Source organism: Rhincodon typus, chromosome 28 (assembly GCF_021869965.1).
Source record: "Rhincodon typus isolate 14 chromosome 28, sRhiTyp1.1, whole genome shotgun sequence".
NCBI lineage: Eukaryota > Metazoa > Chordata > Chondrichthyes > Orectolobiformes > Rhincodontidae > Rhincodon > Rhincodon typus.
The window spans coordinates 21741989-21755188 of NC_063359.1; the positions used below are offsets into that span (position 1 = coordinate 21741989).

The following is a 13200-nucleotide window of genomic DNA, read 5'->3' on the forward strand; positions in this document are numbered from 1 at the left end:
GGGTTTGGGGAATGGATGGGGAGGGGGTGAACAGACAAGGAGGAGGATTCAATCGAGAAGTCATGATATGAGATCAAGGGGAGGGGGCAAGAGTCAGGCTTTCATGTAGCAATGTGATTAAGGAAAGAGATCAGGCAATAAGGTGAAAAATTCTAATTAAAGACGATGCAGCTGGTCAACTGTTTCTAACTGCAAAATGGACTGTTTAAACATCGTACAAGTAGATACCCTACAATAATTCATGTGATTAGGACTTCTCACTGGATCTAATAATGATCTTTCATTTTGAACAAAACAGTTCATTCACAAGGTGCTTAGAGTACCGGGGCAAGCTCTCATCCTTACAGTCATTCGGTGATGTAGTGGAAGAAATGGGGTCAGTAGCAAGGGCAGGGCAAAGACTCTTAGTGTGTCCCACTTCACAATGTCAGGTTCCTCAGCTGAGGGACCTCCTTCCCCCCCTGCAACTCAGGCCAAAGCAATAAGGTGGCTCATTGGTTAGAGTCACTGCCTCACAGTGCCAGAGACCCAGGTTCGATTCCACCCTCGGGCAACAATCTGTGTGGAGTTCGTTCATTCTCCCCATGCCTGGATGGGTTTCCTACCAGTGCTCCAGTTTCCTCCCACAATCCAAAGATGTGCACGTTAGGGGGATTGGCCATGCTGAATTTGTTTAGTAGTGTCCAGGGACGTGGAGGCTATGTAGAATAGCCATGGGAAACGCAGGATTACAGGGACAGGGGTGAGGGGTGGGTCTGGATGCGATAGTCTTCGGAGGGTTGGTGTGGATTCAATGGGCTGAACGGCCTGCTCCCACACTGTAAGGATACTATGATTCAAAACATACCTGCACTGGCTTACTTGCCATGCTGCTTCCACAGTGAGTCTCCAACCCACTACCTTGGGCATCCACTGGTGGAACAGCCATTCTTAGTCAGAACATTTTCAATCACTCAATCTTTATTTTCTTCTAAAATTTGATAGACTTTTGAAGCTCAAGGACATAATTGCTGGACTTCTCTGCAAAGATTCTTTTTCCCCCATTTCGGTCTTACCGCACAAATGGGCCTTGGCTTTATCCTTTTTTAAAATTTTACCAGTAATTGTTCTTTCCTCACTGCAAGAATGTACTTCAACATCTCCATATCATAACGAAGGTAGTTATGATGGGATGGTCACAAAATATATAAATAGTAAGAAAATCATTGCCACAAACCTGATGCCCAAATGGACTTTCTACTTCTTCCTCTTTAGGTGTCCTCAGATCTTCCATACTTTTGGCTTGGCTGAGGGGCTGGTGTTGTGAGGTTATCTTTATACTGCTGAAAATGTCATCCAATAAATTCACATCTATATTCCTGCCTGGTACGGAGAGGTTAGGAAAGATAGTTGACCCGGTCCTTTTCTCTGTAGCCAAGGCCTCTCCATCAGCTATATCAGATTCCTTTAAAGTTTTATATGGTTGGGGCCTGGTAATTGGAGACAAAAAAGACAAAGTTACAACTACGTCTAAAAGAATGAAGCACACAGTTTAACAATTTAATATTTTCCATGACTAAAGAACGTGAAATGTGAAGTCAACACTATTTTGTTGTCTCAGCTGCCAAGATTCCAAGTTTCATGCCAGCATACAATAGTTCTCGATGTTATGCATTGTGCTGGAATGAAAGGTGTATGTAGGTTCATCCAGCTCAATGTCAGCCCTGGCTGTGTTAAATGGCAGACAAGACTGTCCGCCAGATGTCCTCGTCCTGCTTCAATCTCTTGTGCTCTTGCGTAACTTTAATCCAGGACTGATTTCCAGTGGAATCCAGTCTTTCATACTAATTGCTTGACTTGCTACAAAGAATATGTAACTTGTAGGTATCTTGACTTTGAAGTTGCACTGATTGAAAGTGTGTTCTAAAATTTTTCTTCTGTTTACAGATCTCCTTAAAGAAGTAATTCTTAGTGTTTTTAATGGTTTGTTTTGCAGCACGGGTTATTTTGGTCATTTAGTTTACCTTTGGAGGGTTTGTGACCTGGATCCAGTTCTTTCTTGTAGTTATGGACTCTGGTCTCCAATCAAGGATAATATTATAATTAGCAGACTGGCCACTGCAGCAACATCGATTATTTTGAAAATTTTGATCATACATTGGTGAGACAAACTATGGCATTCTCCCGCATTGACTGAGCATCAATCATATCACTTGTCCTCATGAATTATTGCTGCAATACCTTGTATCTCAGATTCAGGAAGTATTGAATTAATTTCTCTGTCTGGCTCAAAGGATTGCCATATTTTGGTAGAGAAATGAAAGACCGCTCAAAGGACCTTCTGATCATTTAACACTCCCTGTATTTATGGCTACAACTCATCTTGAAAGGTAAATCAAAAGCAATTTAAAACAAATTACATATTTATATCCTGCAGAGAATACTCAAACAGGAACAGTGTTGTGTGAAGCTTATTACCTTCAAAAGGAAGATCTGACAAGTAAATTGTCTTACAGAATAAAGTCCTTATTTTCTGTAACGCCCCACTATTTAGTAATGTGCTAAAATTATTATTTACAGAAATGCAATGCTTGATAAGTTACAGCAATTGTTTAGAAGGTATAGGAATAGAAATAAAACAAAGTAATCAAAACCAGTGTTATCAGCTTAGAGATATTTAGATGATTTCTGTGACCTTTTGGTCTGTTTTCCAATATTTAACTAGGTTCATTATTGATTTATAGTTACCAATAAGATAGAAATCGAAACCAAACAGGCTATCAGGTGGCAATGCTTTCACCAGAATTCATAGTTTAGGTTTTTAAACAATACAGGTCAATTCAATTATTCTAGCACAGTACTATGAAATATACAAATTACTTGTCTGCTTTTAATAGACATCAAAGCCAGTCCTTTATGTCAATGCCAGAACAAAAGTACAAATAAAGATTTTAATGTCGATTATAACTTTAGGCCACCATGCTGCATGCCTGGTGGCTGATTTGAGACTGGCAAAATGGGGGCATTTGAAATATTATTTCAGATTATTTTAGACAGCAAGAAGAAATGAGAAGGGAAATTCAAATTTAGACTCTCAAACTAACAAAACATACATTGCAGTATAGCCGTAAAATATGCTCTTAGTATATTTTGATAATTCATGATTCATTTTTAATAGGCTGAGAGTGAACTATAATGTTGCAATGTGTCATCTATTGAGTAAATGGTGACTGTTATAGACAAACACATCCATTTCTCAACTGTCATGAAATAAACATTGGCAAGTTCTTGGCTTGCAAGTATTAAATCAGTATCATTGCATTGTTTGCCTCAGTTACAAGAATAACCAAAATAACCGGCGTGTACAAATCTGTTACCGTGCCATCAATAAGAATAGCCACTAGAGTGTTCTGGATGTAAATGTACTGAATCGCAACAGAAACTCACTGAGAAAAGGAAATGTAATAGCTTAAGTTAGACATTCAATATATGTGGTCTGCTCCTTTTGCTCAAATTTAGAAATCATGTATAGATGTAGACCATAGAAACTGTATACTGTACATTTACTCAAAGAAGTCATGCATAAATTTCTCAAGCAAAAGAATATAAGTGAAACAGTCAATAGACCATTCAAAAGAAGTGAAGAGAAAGCTTTCAGAGAAGGCAGATACAGAGTCCTCTTCATGGTGAAGTTCATCATCAGAGGAATCCTCAGAAAGGAAGACTGTGTAGTGTCGTGTAGGTCTTACGATGCTGAAGAAAACAGGAAGAAAATTTTAATTTACTCAGTGAGGAGCAAAGGCTGAAAATCATTGTCCACATATAAACACTAACTCATGCTTAGAGATTCTGAAGGGTCAACTTTCAAATCACTATTTCAGAAGTTGTTTAAATGAAACACAAGCATACATTTTATGTTGAGATATCAATATTTGTTGTAAAATATAGCCACGTTTAATTTTTTTTGGTATCATTTTAGTTGGAAATGTTGGTCTGCTGATTAGGGTCTAAGTTTAAGCATTACATTTTATCAATAAAAGCTGGAACTGCAGAGTAACAGCTCGGTAAAGATGTGCCACAATAAAGTCATATGTTACATGTTAAAAGACAATGAAGAGGAAGAATCAATCACTGGACAGTAAGAGAATGTGGTATTTGAATGGAAATTCAGTTCACCATTATACTAGAAGTATTAAAATCACTAATTTTTGCAGTTCTTAATTTCATGCAAACTTTAAAGTGAACTGTTGGTGCTCACATGCATGGAAGATCTTGGACACTTTGTATGTAAGGAATAACCACATGTGAGGTAAGTGCCCCTGACTTCTTGTGCTAGAATATAAGGGATTCTGAATTTTACACTCGGCCACACTCAGGAGGCTGCGTCATTCCTAGAATGCACATTCCAGGAACTGTTTGAGCTGAAGACATTATTAACAAAACAAGAGAAGCTAGGAATGATCTCTTGGCAGCTACAAAGGTGAAGGCACATTTTCAAAACTGTGAGAGGTCTTAATAGAGAAAAGTGGAAAAATTCTACCAGCAAGAAGGTGGGGTAACCAGAGGGCACAAACTTAGGGGAAGTGACAAAGGGACCAGTGATAAGACGATATTTTAAAAATATATGTTATGATGTACTGACTGAAAAGCAGGTGGAAGGAGATGCAGTCGTCGGAACAGCATAACTATGTGATGCAGACCAAATGCAGGAACATGAGCAAATATGACAAAGTAAAATACTGCAGATCCCAGAAATGTGAAACAAGCACATAGAATTATGGAGAAACCTAGCAAATCTAGCAGCATCGGTGGACAGAGAAACAGAGTTAACATTTCGGGTCCAGAGTGACTCTTCTTTGGAATATAACTAATTAGATAGCTCTTCTGTAGAGGGAGGAGAGGCATGATAGGGGGAATAGAATCATACGGTATGGAGGAGACTACAAAATATCAAATTGATTATGATACCCTCGGGTTAGATGCAAACTTTTGTTAAGGGCTAAAGTTTGGAAAACTGTTCAGAGTTGCTGTGTTGCTCCTTGCCAGAGGAGGCACACTTCCAAATAACTTTCTTGCCAGACTAAAACTGCAAATGATTTATCAACTGTTTATCTAAGGTAGTTTATATATTTTTTTCCTTTATTCTTGCATGGGTGTTGTGTCACTGGCAAAGCCAGTATTTATTGCTCATCCTTACTTACCCAGAGAGCAATTAAGAGTCAACCATATTGTTGTGTGTCAGGGTCATATTTCAATAAACATGATAGATTTCCTTTCTTAAAGGGCATTAGTGAATCAGAGTGGTTTTTACATCAATTGGTTACCATGGATGCCATTAAGTTTTTTAAAATTTGATATTTCTCTTGAGTTCAAATTCCACTAGCTGGTGTGATGGGATTCAAAACGGTGTTCTCACAAAATTTGCCTGGGGTTCTGCATTACTAGTCCAGTCGCCATTACAACTATACCACCACCTCCCCTATCACTGTGTAAATCATTGTATATTTCCTGAAAATAGCAACCATGTGGCTGGCACTGGCTCCAATCACAATTTAGAATTTTTGTAACTGTCAACCTCAAACATCACATTTTCATTGTTTACTTATCACTTGATTGTTAATGATAAATAAAGTTTTGTCAGCTCAGAAGCCTCACTCAATCTCAGAATGTGTGGATTCAATTTGTCATGTCCAAGGACTATGATCAGAATTCAAATGGAACTGTGGCTGGGTCAGGAGATATATATGATATTTACTTTTCTCTCATAGGAAATAACTTAAAAAATATAATAGCTAGTGCAAGAACATTGAAATAAACAGAAATCTCTGAAAACAACAAATATAGTTACTTACACCTCAAATTTTAAGTTTATAGCATCACGTCACAAGTACAGTTGCCAAATCACGGAAAAGGAGTAAAAGGCTTCACCCTGTTGAAATGCTCAGTGATAAACATCTTGCCTTATGATCTGTAAGATGCCTGAAGGAAGTAATATGTGTTCCCATACAGACTTCATGAAGGTTGACAGGAAAGGGAAAATAAAATGTAATTCTGCCATGTGTTGCAAAAACATATAATTCTCTTTCTGGAACACTTTACACCGAATCAACAATGCTCATAATGATAAAAAGAATCTGCTGTTTATATCAGGAATCATCGCATTCCTGAAATTACAGTTTTCTGACTGCAAATCAAAGCATTCAGCATGTTAAACTAGTCATAATCCCAAATTCAAACACCAGACCCCTAATATTGATATTTTGACAGTTTCTCAGGTGGAAGAAACTGTATAAAATATCTATGCTTAAGAAATGGATTACCAATATTCATTGGAATTCCTTTTGACTTTGGCATCTTTCTGCATCCTTTCACATTCTGACTCCAACGCACCTCAGCATCATTTAAATAGAGTTTATTCCTGACTGACCACTGTAATTCTTTTTCTAAAATCTGGACGAAGAACGGTCTAGGCCCGAAACGTCAGCCTTCCTGCTCCTCTGATGCTACTTGGCCTGCCGTGTTCATCCAGCTCTACACCTTGTTATCTCAGATTCTCCAGCATCTGCAGTTCCTACGATCTCTGCTTGTAATTTCTGTTTCTTTGGCAGGATATAGAAAATACTTTTCCTACAATTTCACAACAGATTCAGTTTTTCCACTATCAGCATCATAACTGTTTAGAAAACTTATCCAGACACAATGCTGAAAAAAACAGTAATGAATACACAAATGTGCTTTGAATGTAAATGCAACTTTGAAAGTCAGTTAATAGTTCATAAAGGTACATTTCATTCTGCATTGACTTTTTGCATGTACGTATCTTTCTCAACATTTTTGCACAAATATATCACAAAATATGATTTTACTTCTTACATAAATCTAGCCATACTGGCCATTAACACAAATCATGTACTATTCTGTAAATAAAATCATTATTAGTATGGGAACTGCATTTAATACTGAAGATGATGACATCTAAAGAAGCAATTTCCCTTTCTGTTTTGCCATTACTCCTGGAGTTGCTTCCCCTGCTGGTACATTCCACTTGTCATCATCTTGTACTTATCTGACAACTGTCCATGTACATTGATGGCAGAATAGTCAACCAATGGAACCCCACAACGCAAATCTGGTTATCACTGGTTGTGGTGTCAATCAAGCAGGTTGTTGTGTCCTGGATAGTGTCAGCCTCCTTGTGTGTTGTCAGGTTTGAACCCATCCAGGCAAGTGGGAAAGTTCCTTGTAGATAGCGGACAGGCTTTGGGGAGATAGGAGATGAGTTTCTTACTGCAGGACTCCTAGCCACTGACCTGGTCTTGTAGCCACTGTATTATTATAGCTAGTCCAGTTCAGTTTCTGGTCAAAGGTAACCCCCAGGAATGTGAACAGTGAGGGGCTCAGTGATGGTGACACGATTGAATGTCAAAGGTGTTATGAGCCAGACCAAGCCCCTGAAAGCATTACCACAAGATAGCCTAGACCCTTTTATCTTATTTAGAAGCAAGGGTAAGGTGGTGTGTTCCAGATGTGGTTCAATTGGTCAAGCTACTAGGCTTTAAGCAAAACACACTTTATTCTAATACCGCAATTAAAATACCAATGATAAAAGAAGAATTGACATAATTTTAACTCTATCGGAATACTTAATGTTAACTACTACTTATTAACTGTTTCAATATAAAAGCATCCGATAAACACACCCTTGGCAAAGGCAAATTCAGCAAACCAGATTTCCCTCACTTGCTATCTCCTCCAGTCCAGAAGGAACACAAAATGAATCTAGCAGCTGAGAGAACTCAAGCTTTTGCAGCAGCAGGGAGAGAGTGAGCTGTATCTAGCAGCTGTACCAGGTAACTTCAACAACTGAAAGCAAAACTAAAACCCTAGATCTATGTGACCTGACTCCAACCACTCATACTTTTAACTAATTAATAAAAAAACCAAAGCTATTTACTATGCTTTCTAAGGACCCCTTGGCACCAGGTTTATAGCATCCTTCTTCAAGAATAACAGGACAAAACAAATCCCTCTCAAAGGCACATAAACACAACGGGTAATAGTTAGATAGATACTAGCATGGATAGAAGATTGCAGAAAGCAGGGTTAAATGGGTCTCAGGATGCAGCCAGTGACAAGTGGTGTTCCACAGGGGTCAGTGTTGGGACCACAACTTTTCACTTTGTACATTAATGATCTAGATGAAGGAACTGAGGGCATTCTGGCTAAGTTTGCAGACGATACAAAGATAGGTAGAGGGACAGGTAGTATTGAGGATGCAGGGAGGCTGCAGAAGGATTTGGACAGGTTAGGAGAGTGGGGAAAGAAGTGGTAGATAGAGGACAATGTGGCAACATGTGAGGTCATGCACTTTGGTGAGACAAATAGAGGTATGGACAATTTTCTAAATGAGGAGAAAATTCAGAAGTCTGAAGTGCAGAGATTTGGGGGTTCTAGTCCAGGATTCTCTCAAGGTAAACTTGCAGGTTGAGTCAGTAGTTAGGAAGACAAATGCAATGTTGGCATTTATTTTGAGAGGACTTGAATATAAAAGCAGGGATGTACTTCTGAGGCTCTATAAGGCTCTGGTCAGGCTACATTTAGAGTACTGTGTGCAGTTTTGGGCCCCATATCTGAGGAAAAATGTACTGGCCCTGGAGTGGGTTCATAGGAGGTTCACAAGAATGGTCCCAGGAATGAAAAGCTTAACATATGAGGAACGTTTGAGGACTCTGGGTCTGTACTCAAGGGAGTTTAGAAGGATGAGGGGGATCTAATTGAAACTTACAGAATATGAATGGCCTGGACAGAGTGGATGTTGGGAAAATGTTTCCATTGGTAGGAGAGACTAGGACCCAAGGGCACAACCTTAGAGTAAAGGGAAGGCCTTTTAGAACAGAGATAAGGAGAAACTTCTTCAGCCAGAGAGTGGTGAATCTATGGAATTCACTGCCACAGAAGGCTGTGGAGGCCAGGTCATTGAGTATATTTAAGACAGAGATAGATAGGTTCTTGATTGTCAAGGGGATCAAGGGTTATGGGGAGAAAGCGGGAGAATGGGGTTGAGAAACTTATCAGCCATGATTGAATGGCGGAGCAGACTCAATGGGCTGAATGGCCTAACTTGTGTTCCTATGTTTTATGGTCTTATTACTGATTTTTGGAGATGGTGACTGCCTGCCACTTAGGTAGCATGAATGATATTTGCCACTTGTCAGCCCAAATGTGGATGTTGTTCAGATTGTGTTGTATTAGGGCATGGACTAATTTAGGAGTTGCGGATGGTGCTGAACATTATGTAGCACCAATGAACATCCTCTCTTTTGACCTAATGACATTGGGGTAGAAGTTCACTGATGAAGCAGCTAAAGTTGTTTGGGTCAAGGACACTAGCGGACGAACTCCTGCAGAGATGTCCTAGAGCTGAGATGACTGACCTCCAACAACTATACCCTATCTTCTTTTGCACAAGTATAATTCCAACCAGTGGAGAGTTTTCCCCGATGCCCAGTGATTTATGTTTTGCGCAGGCTCCTTGATGATACATTTGGTCAAATGCGGCTTTGATGTCAAAGACAGTTACTGTCACCTCACCTCTGGGATTCAGCTCTTTTGTCTATGCTTGGAACAAGGCTGTCATGAGGTCAGGAGTTGAGTGATCCTGATGGAATCCAAACTGGGTATCAATGAGTAGGTTATTGTTAAGCAACACTGTTTGATAGCACTGTTGATGACATTTTCCATCATTTTACTGATGAATGAGAGTTGACCGATGGCGCGGTAATTGGCTGGATTGGATTTGTCCTGCTTTTTGCAGGACATACCTGGGCAATTTCCATGTGGTCAGGTAGATGCTAGTGTTGTAGCTGTACTTGAACAGCTTGGCTAGGGGAATGACAAGTTTTACAGCAGAAGTCTTCAGTACTACTGCTGGAATGTTGCCAGGGCCCACAGCCTTTGCAGCATCCAGTGTCTCCAACCGTTTCTTGATATCACATGGAATAAATCAAATGGGCTGAAGACTGGAATTTGTAATGCTGGGACCACTGGAGAAGGATGACTTGAGTCATCCACTTGGCACTTCTGGCTGACGTGTGTTGTGGATACCTCAGACCTATCTCTTATGCTGTTGTGTTGGCCTCTGATGTACGGACACATTCTGGGGCCACAGAAAACACAAGGAAACAGACAATAATAGGAATTAAGTCATCAGCTCATGTCACAGTTCTCGAATAAAATGAAGATGGTGGAATTTCAACATGGTCTCATACCATAATTTTGACAAAAACTGGGCAAAATGTGTAAGAAACATTTATCTAGGATTTCTGCTTAAATTAAAGCAGGGCGAATGGAGAAGACCTTGGAAATTCTACCTCTGCCTTGTTGACTTTTCATCTTATTGGAAACTCCACTATGTAACTTCTGTGAACCAATATGGTCAAGTTTTGTATTGAAATGTTAAACCACCCTTGATAGGGAAGGTTTCTCCTTAATAATGACTCCTTGTGGCAACACGATCTCTTAAAGCACTGGTCACTTTCTGGTATTTTTTGAATGTGAGTTCTGATTGAGAGTGCAGGTAGATGGTTCATCAGTGGTCAACATCACATCTAAACCTAATCCAGTCCTTGCCTAACATGCACCTCGTGTACTTCTGGCAGGGACTGTTGGGCAACAATCAGCAACAGAAACCCTGGACATTTTTGTGTCATCAGGGAAAGATGGTGATAAAATGCAACAGCACTGCATGCTCTATTTGATATGAAAGTAAGACCCTTACTTATTGTATAATAATTTCTGACTTAAAAACTGTAATTGGGGTAAAGCTTCAAAGGATGCTGTTCCTCATTTGTCACGAATGTGGGGAATCCTGCACCCGACACGTTCGATACTGTATCTTGAAATATTGAGCCACTCCAAGTGTATGACTACATATCAGACTGCTCATTTCGATACTGAAGTGCAGTCATAGTTATGTGTTGTTCAGAATCATTGTATGGATTGTAGGAAAGAACTGAAATTATATAAATCACAAAAAACCCAAAAGTGATAAAACATTGAAATGTTTAAATATTATAAACAATTGTTTTACGAACGTAAAAACTGTGACTGCAAGGGTCACATTGAGCTTTCAAAGAAATATGTTTCCTCCTTGTTTCTCTTGATTTCCAGTCTCCAGTTAAATGACTAAAAATATAATCTCAGCAAAACACCTATATTCTTAATTAATCTGATTCAGTAGCCATTCTGATGTTTACTACCTGCTTGGATATCACACTGAGGAATCTGTCTGTGGAGAGGTAGGTCACAGCAAGTGCTGGTACACAGAAAACAACCACAAATAAGGAAAAAGAAGATTTCCTGTCTGTCTCAGCTATAAACACCATCAGCTCTGCATGACTGCACCAACTCCTGCCTCCTAATCCCTTGGCTGAGTTACAATGTGGATGACTTGCCCCTCTATTTTAATGTCTCGTTATCATGTCCTCTGTTACTGTTAGTATGTGACAAAAATGACAGCAGAGGCTGTTCCTTGTTAAATATCATGTAACAAATACAGCTCTACAAGATCCAAGATTCGCTTCATAGCTTATGATGGTGTGGGTTTATTTTAATGAGGAAGGACCACATCTTGATGGTGTTTTTTTCTGCCAGAATGCATTAAAAGCGGAATTTCAATCAAGTGATTAGAAATGAAATGTGACAAACCCAAATGTATATAAAATAAATTGACACCAATAAGAAAAAAAACCCAGGAATTTTGAGGTTTTTGTTTTTTTTTCCAAAAGGAACATTGTCATCTAATATGAAGTTTAAATATTTAAATATGTAAGCAAGCTATTCCAGATGGATATAGTGTTGAAAATCAAATAAATTGTTATAAGCTATATATTTTCTGGATAGTTAACTATAAAAATATGAAGCAAGTATCCAGTGTATAGAAAAGTGTGAGAATTCCTAGTAATATACTCTTTTGACCACACTGCACCAAACCTTTCTACATGTTCAAATACACTTCCAGGGAACAGTTTCACACTCAACTGCTTTGCATACAGTAACAGCATTACACTTCAACTATTCACCAAGACCAACAACTGAGCTTTCACCCTGAGCAAATATTAATTGTTTGTGGTAGCTGTGTTCAGCAGACGTGAAATTCACAAAAAACTGATGTTGATCCTTTTAACTGTGCTGCCATCCTGCCGTTCAATTGAGATCCTGAGTGGCTGACACAGAAAATGGATAATCATCACTTTTGCTTAGGCTAGCTTCAGACCTGGTGAAGGTGGAAAGACAGTCCTTCAGAACATTGTTCCAAAGCACTGTGTCATTCAGGATTCTTGAAGATCTTGTCCTAAAGTTTTGATCCACAATGCTCGTCTAGAATGCACCAAAATTCAGGTCTTGATTATTACAATGGGAATATAGAGAATTAAGCATGCTCGGCAAGAGTACTTGGATAACATGTTTCATACTACTGAATAAATATTCAATATTTCATGAATCCATTTAAAAAGTTTTATTAGTTGTTGATGAAAGGTCCTATTTTCAGAGGTATTATAGCCACAAAACATGGGTAAACTGCAAAATCTACCAAGTTATTAAATACTAAACTAAAGATTGTTTCTTAGAAAACAAGCAGTGTGTTTAAAAGGTGAATGATCTCAGTTTTTTTGTTCTTATTCTGGAAGCATTCATTCTGAATTGTGGCTTACATTTTTAATTTTCTCAAAGATTAATTTTTGTGACATAAAAGCAATTATTTTTAATTGCTTTACCCTGAAAATTATTTTAATTTGCTTTCATATCCCTTACGTTCTGTGTATTATAGTATCTTTTGGCTAAGGGAAGACAGTCAAACTGCTTCAGAGCTTTTTGCCAAAGCGTTTCTGTAATTTGCCACTGCCTTGCATGTCTATGATTATTTTTTTCTTCTCTGTGGAAGTGGCTGCTCTCCAAATCTGGGACGGTGGAATATGAGCAATCAGAAACACGAGCTGGTGCCATATGGCTGTATGGCATCCTATCACACCTCACTTTCCCACTGGTGCCGGATGTAGTTAAATACAACAAAGCACAACTCTGTGTCGCAAAGAACACCTTTTGCACAAACATGTTGTCAGCTCAACATTCTTTGAATTCATGGAACCTGAACCGAAGTCAAAATTTTCTGTACCAATCAAACACAAGGACAATCAAACACAAGGACAATCAAACACAAGG

The 13200-nt window shown here is 38.8% G+C and overlaps 1 protein-coding gene across 1 annotated transcript in view; it reads right to left on the minus strand.

Annotated features, from left to right (window-relative positions):
• LOC109912627 (DENN domain-containing protein 1A-like) overlaps positions 1 to 13200 on the minus strand; it is a 164607-nt gene that overhangs the window by 8358 nt on the left and 143049 nt on the right. The window contains exon 3 of the mRNA XM_048613578.1: positions 1217 to 1469. Coding sequence (XP_048469535.1) covers positions 1217 to 1273 — 57 coding nt within the window. The 5' untranslated portion in view covers positions 1274 to 1469. The remainder of the gene's footprint in view (positions 1 to 1216; positions 1470 to 13200) is intronic.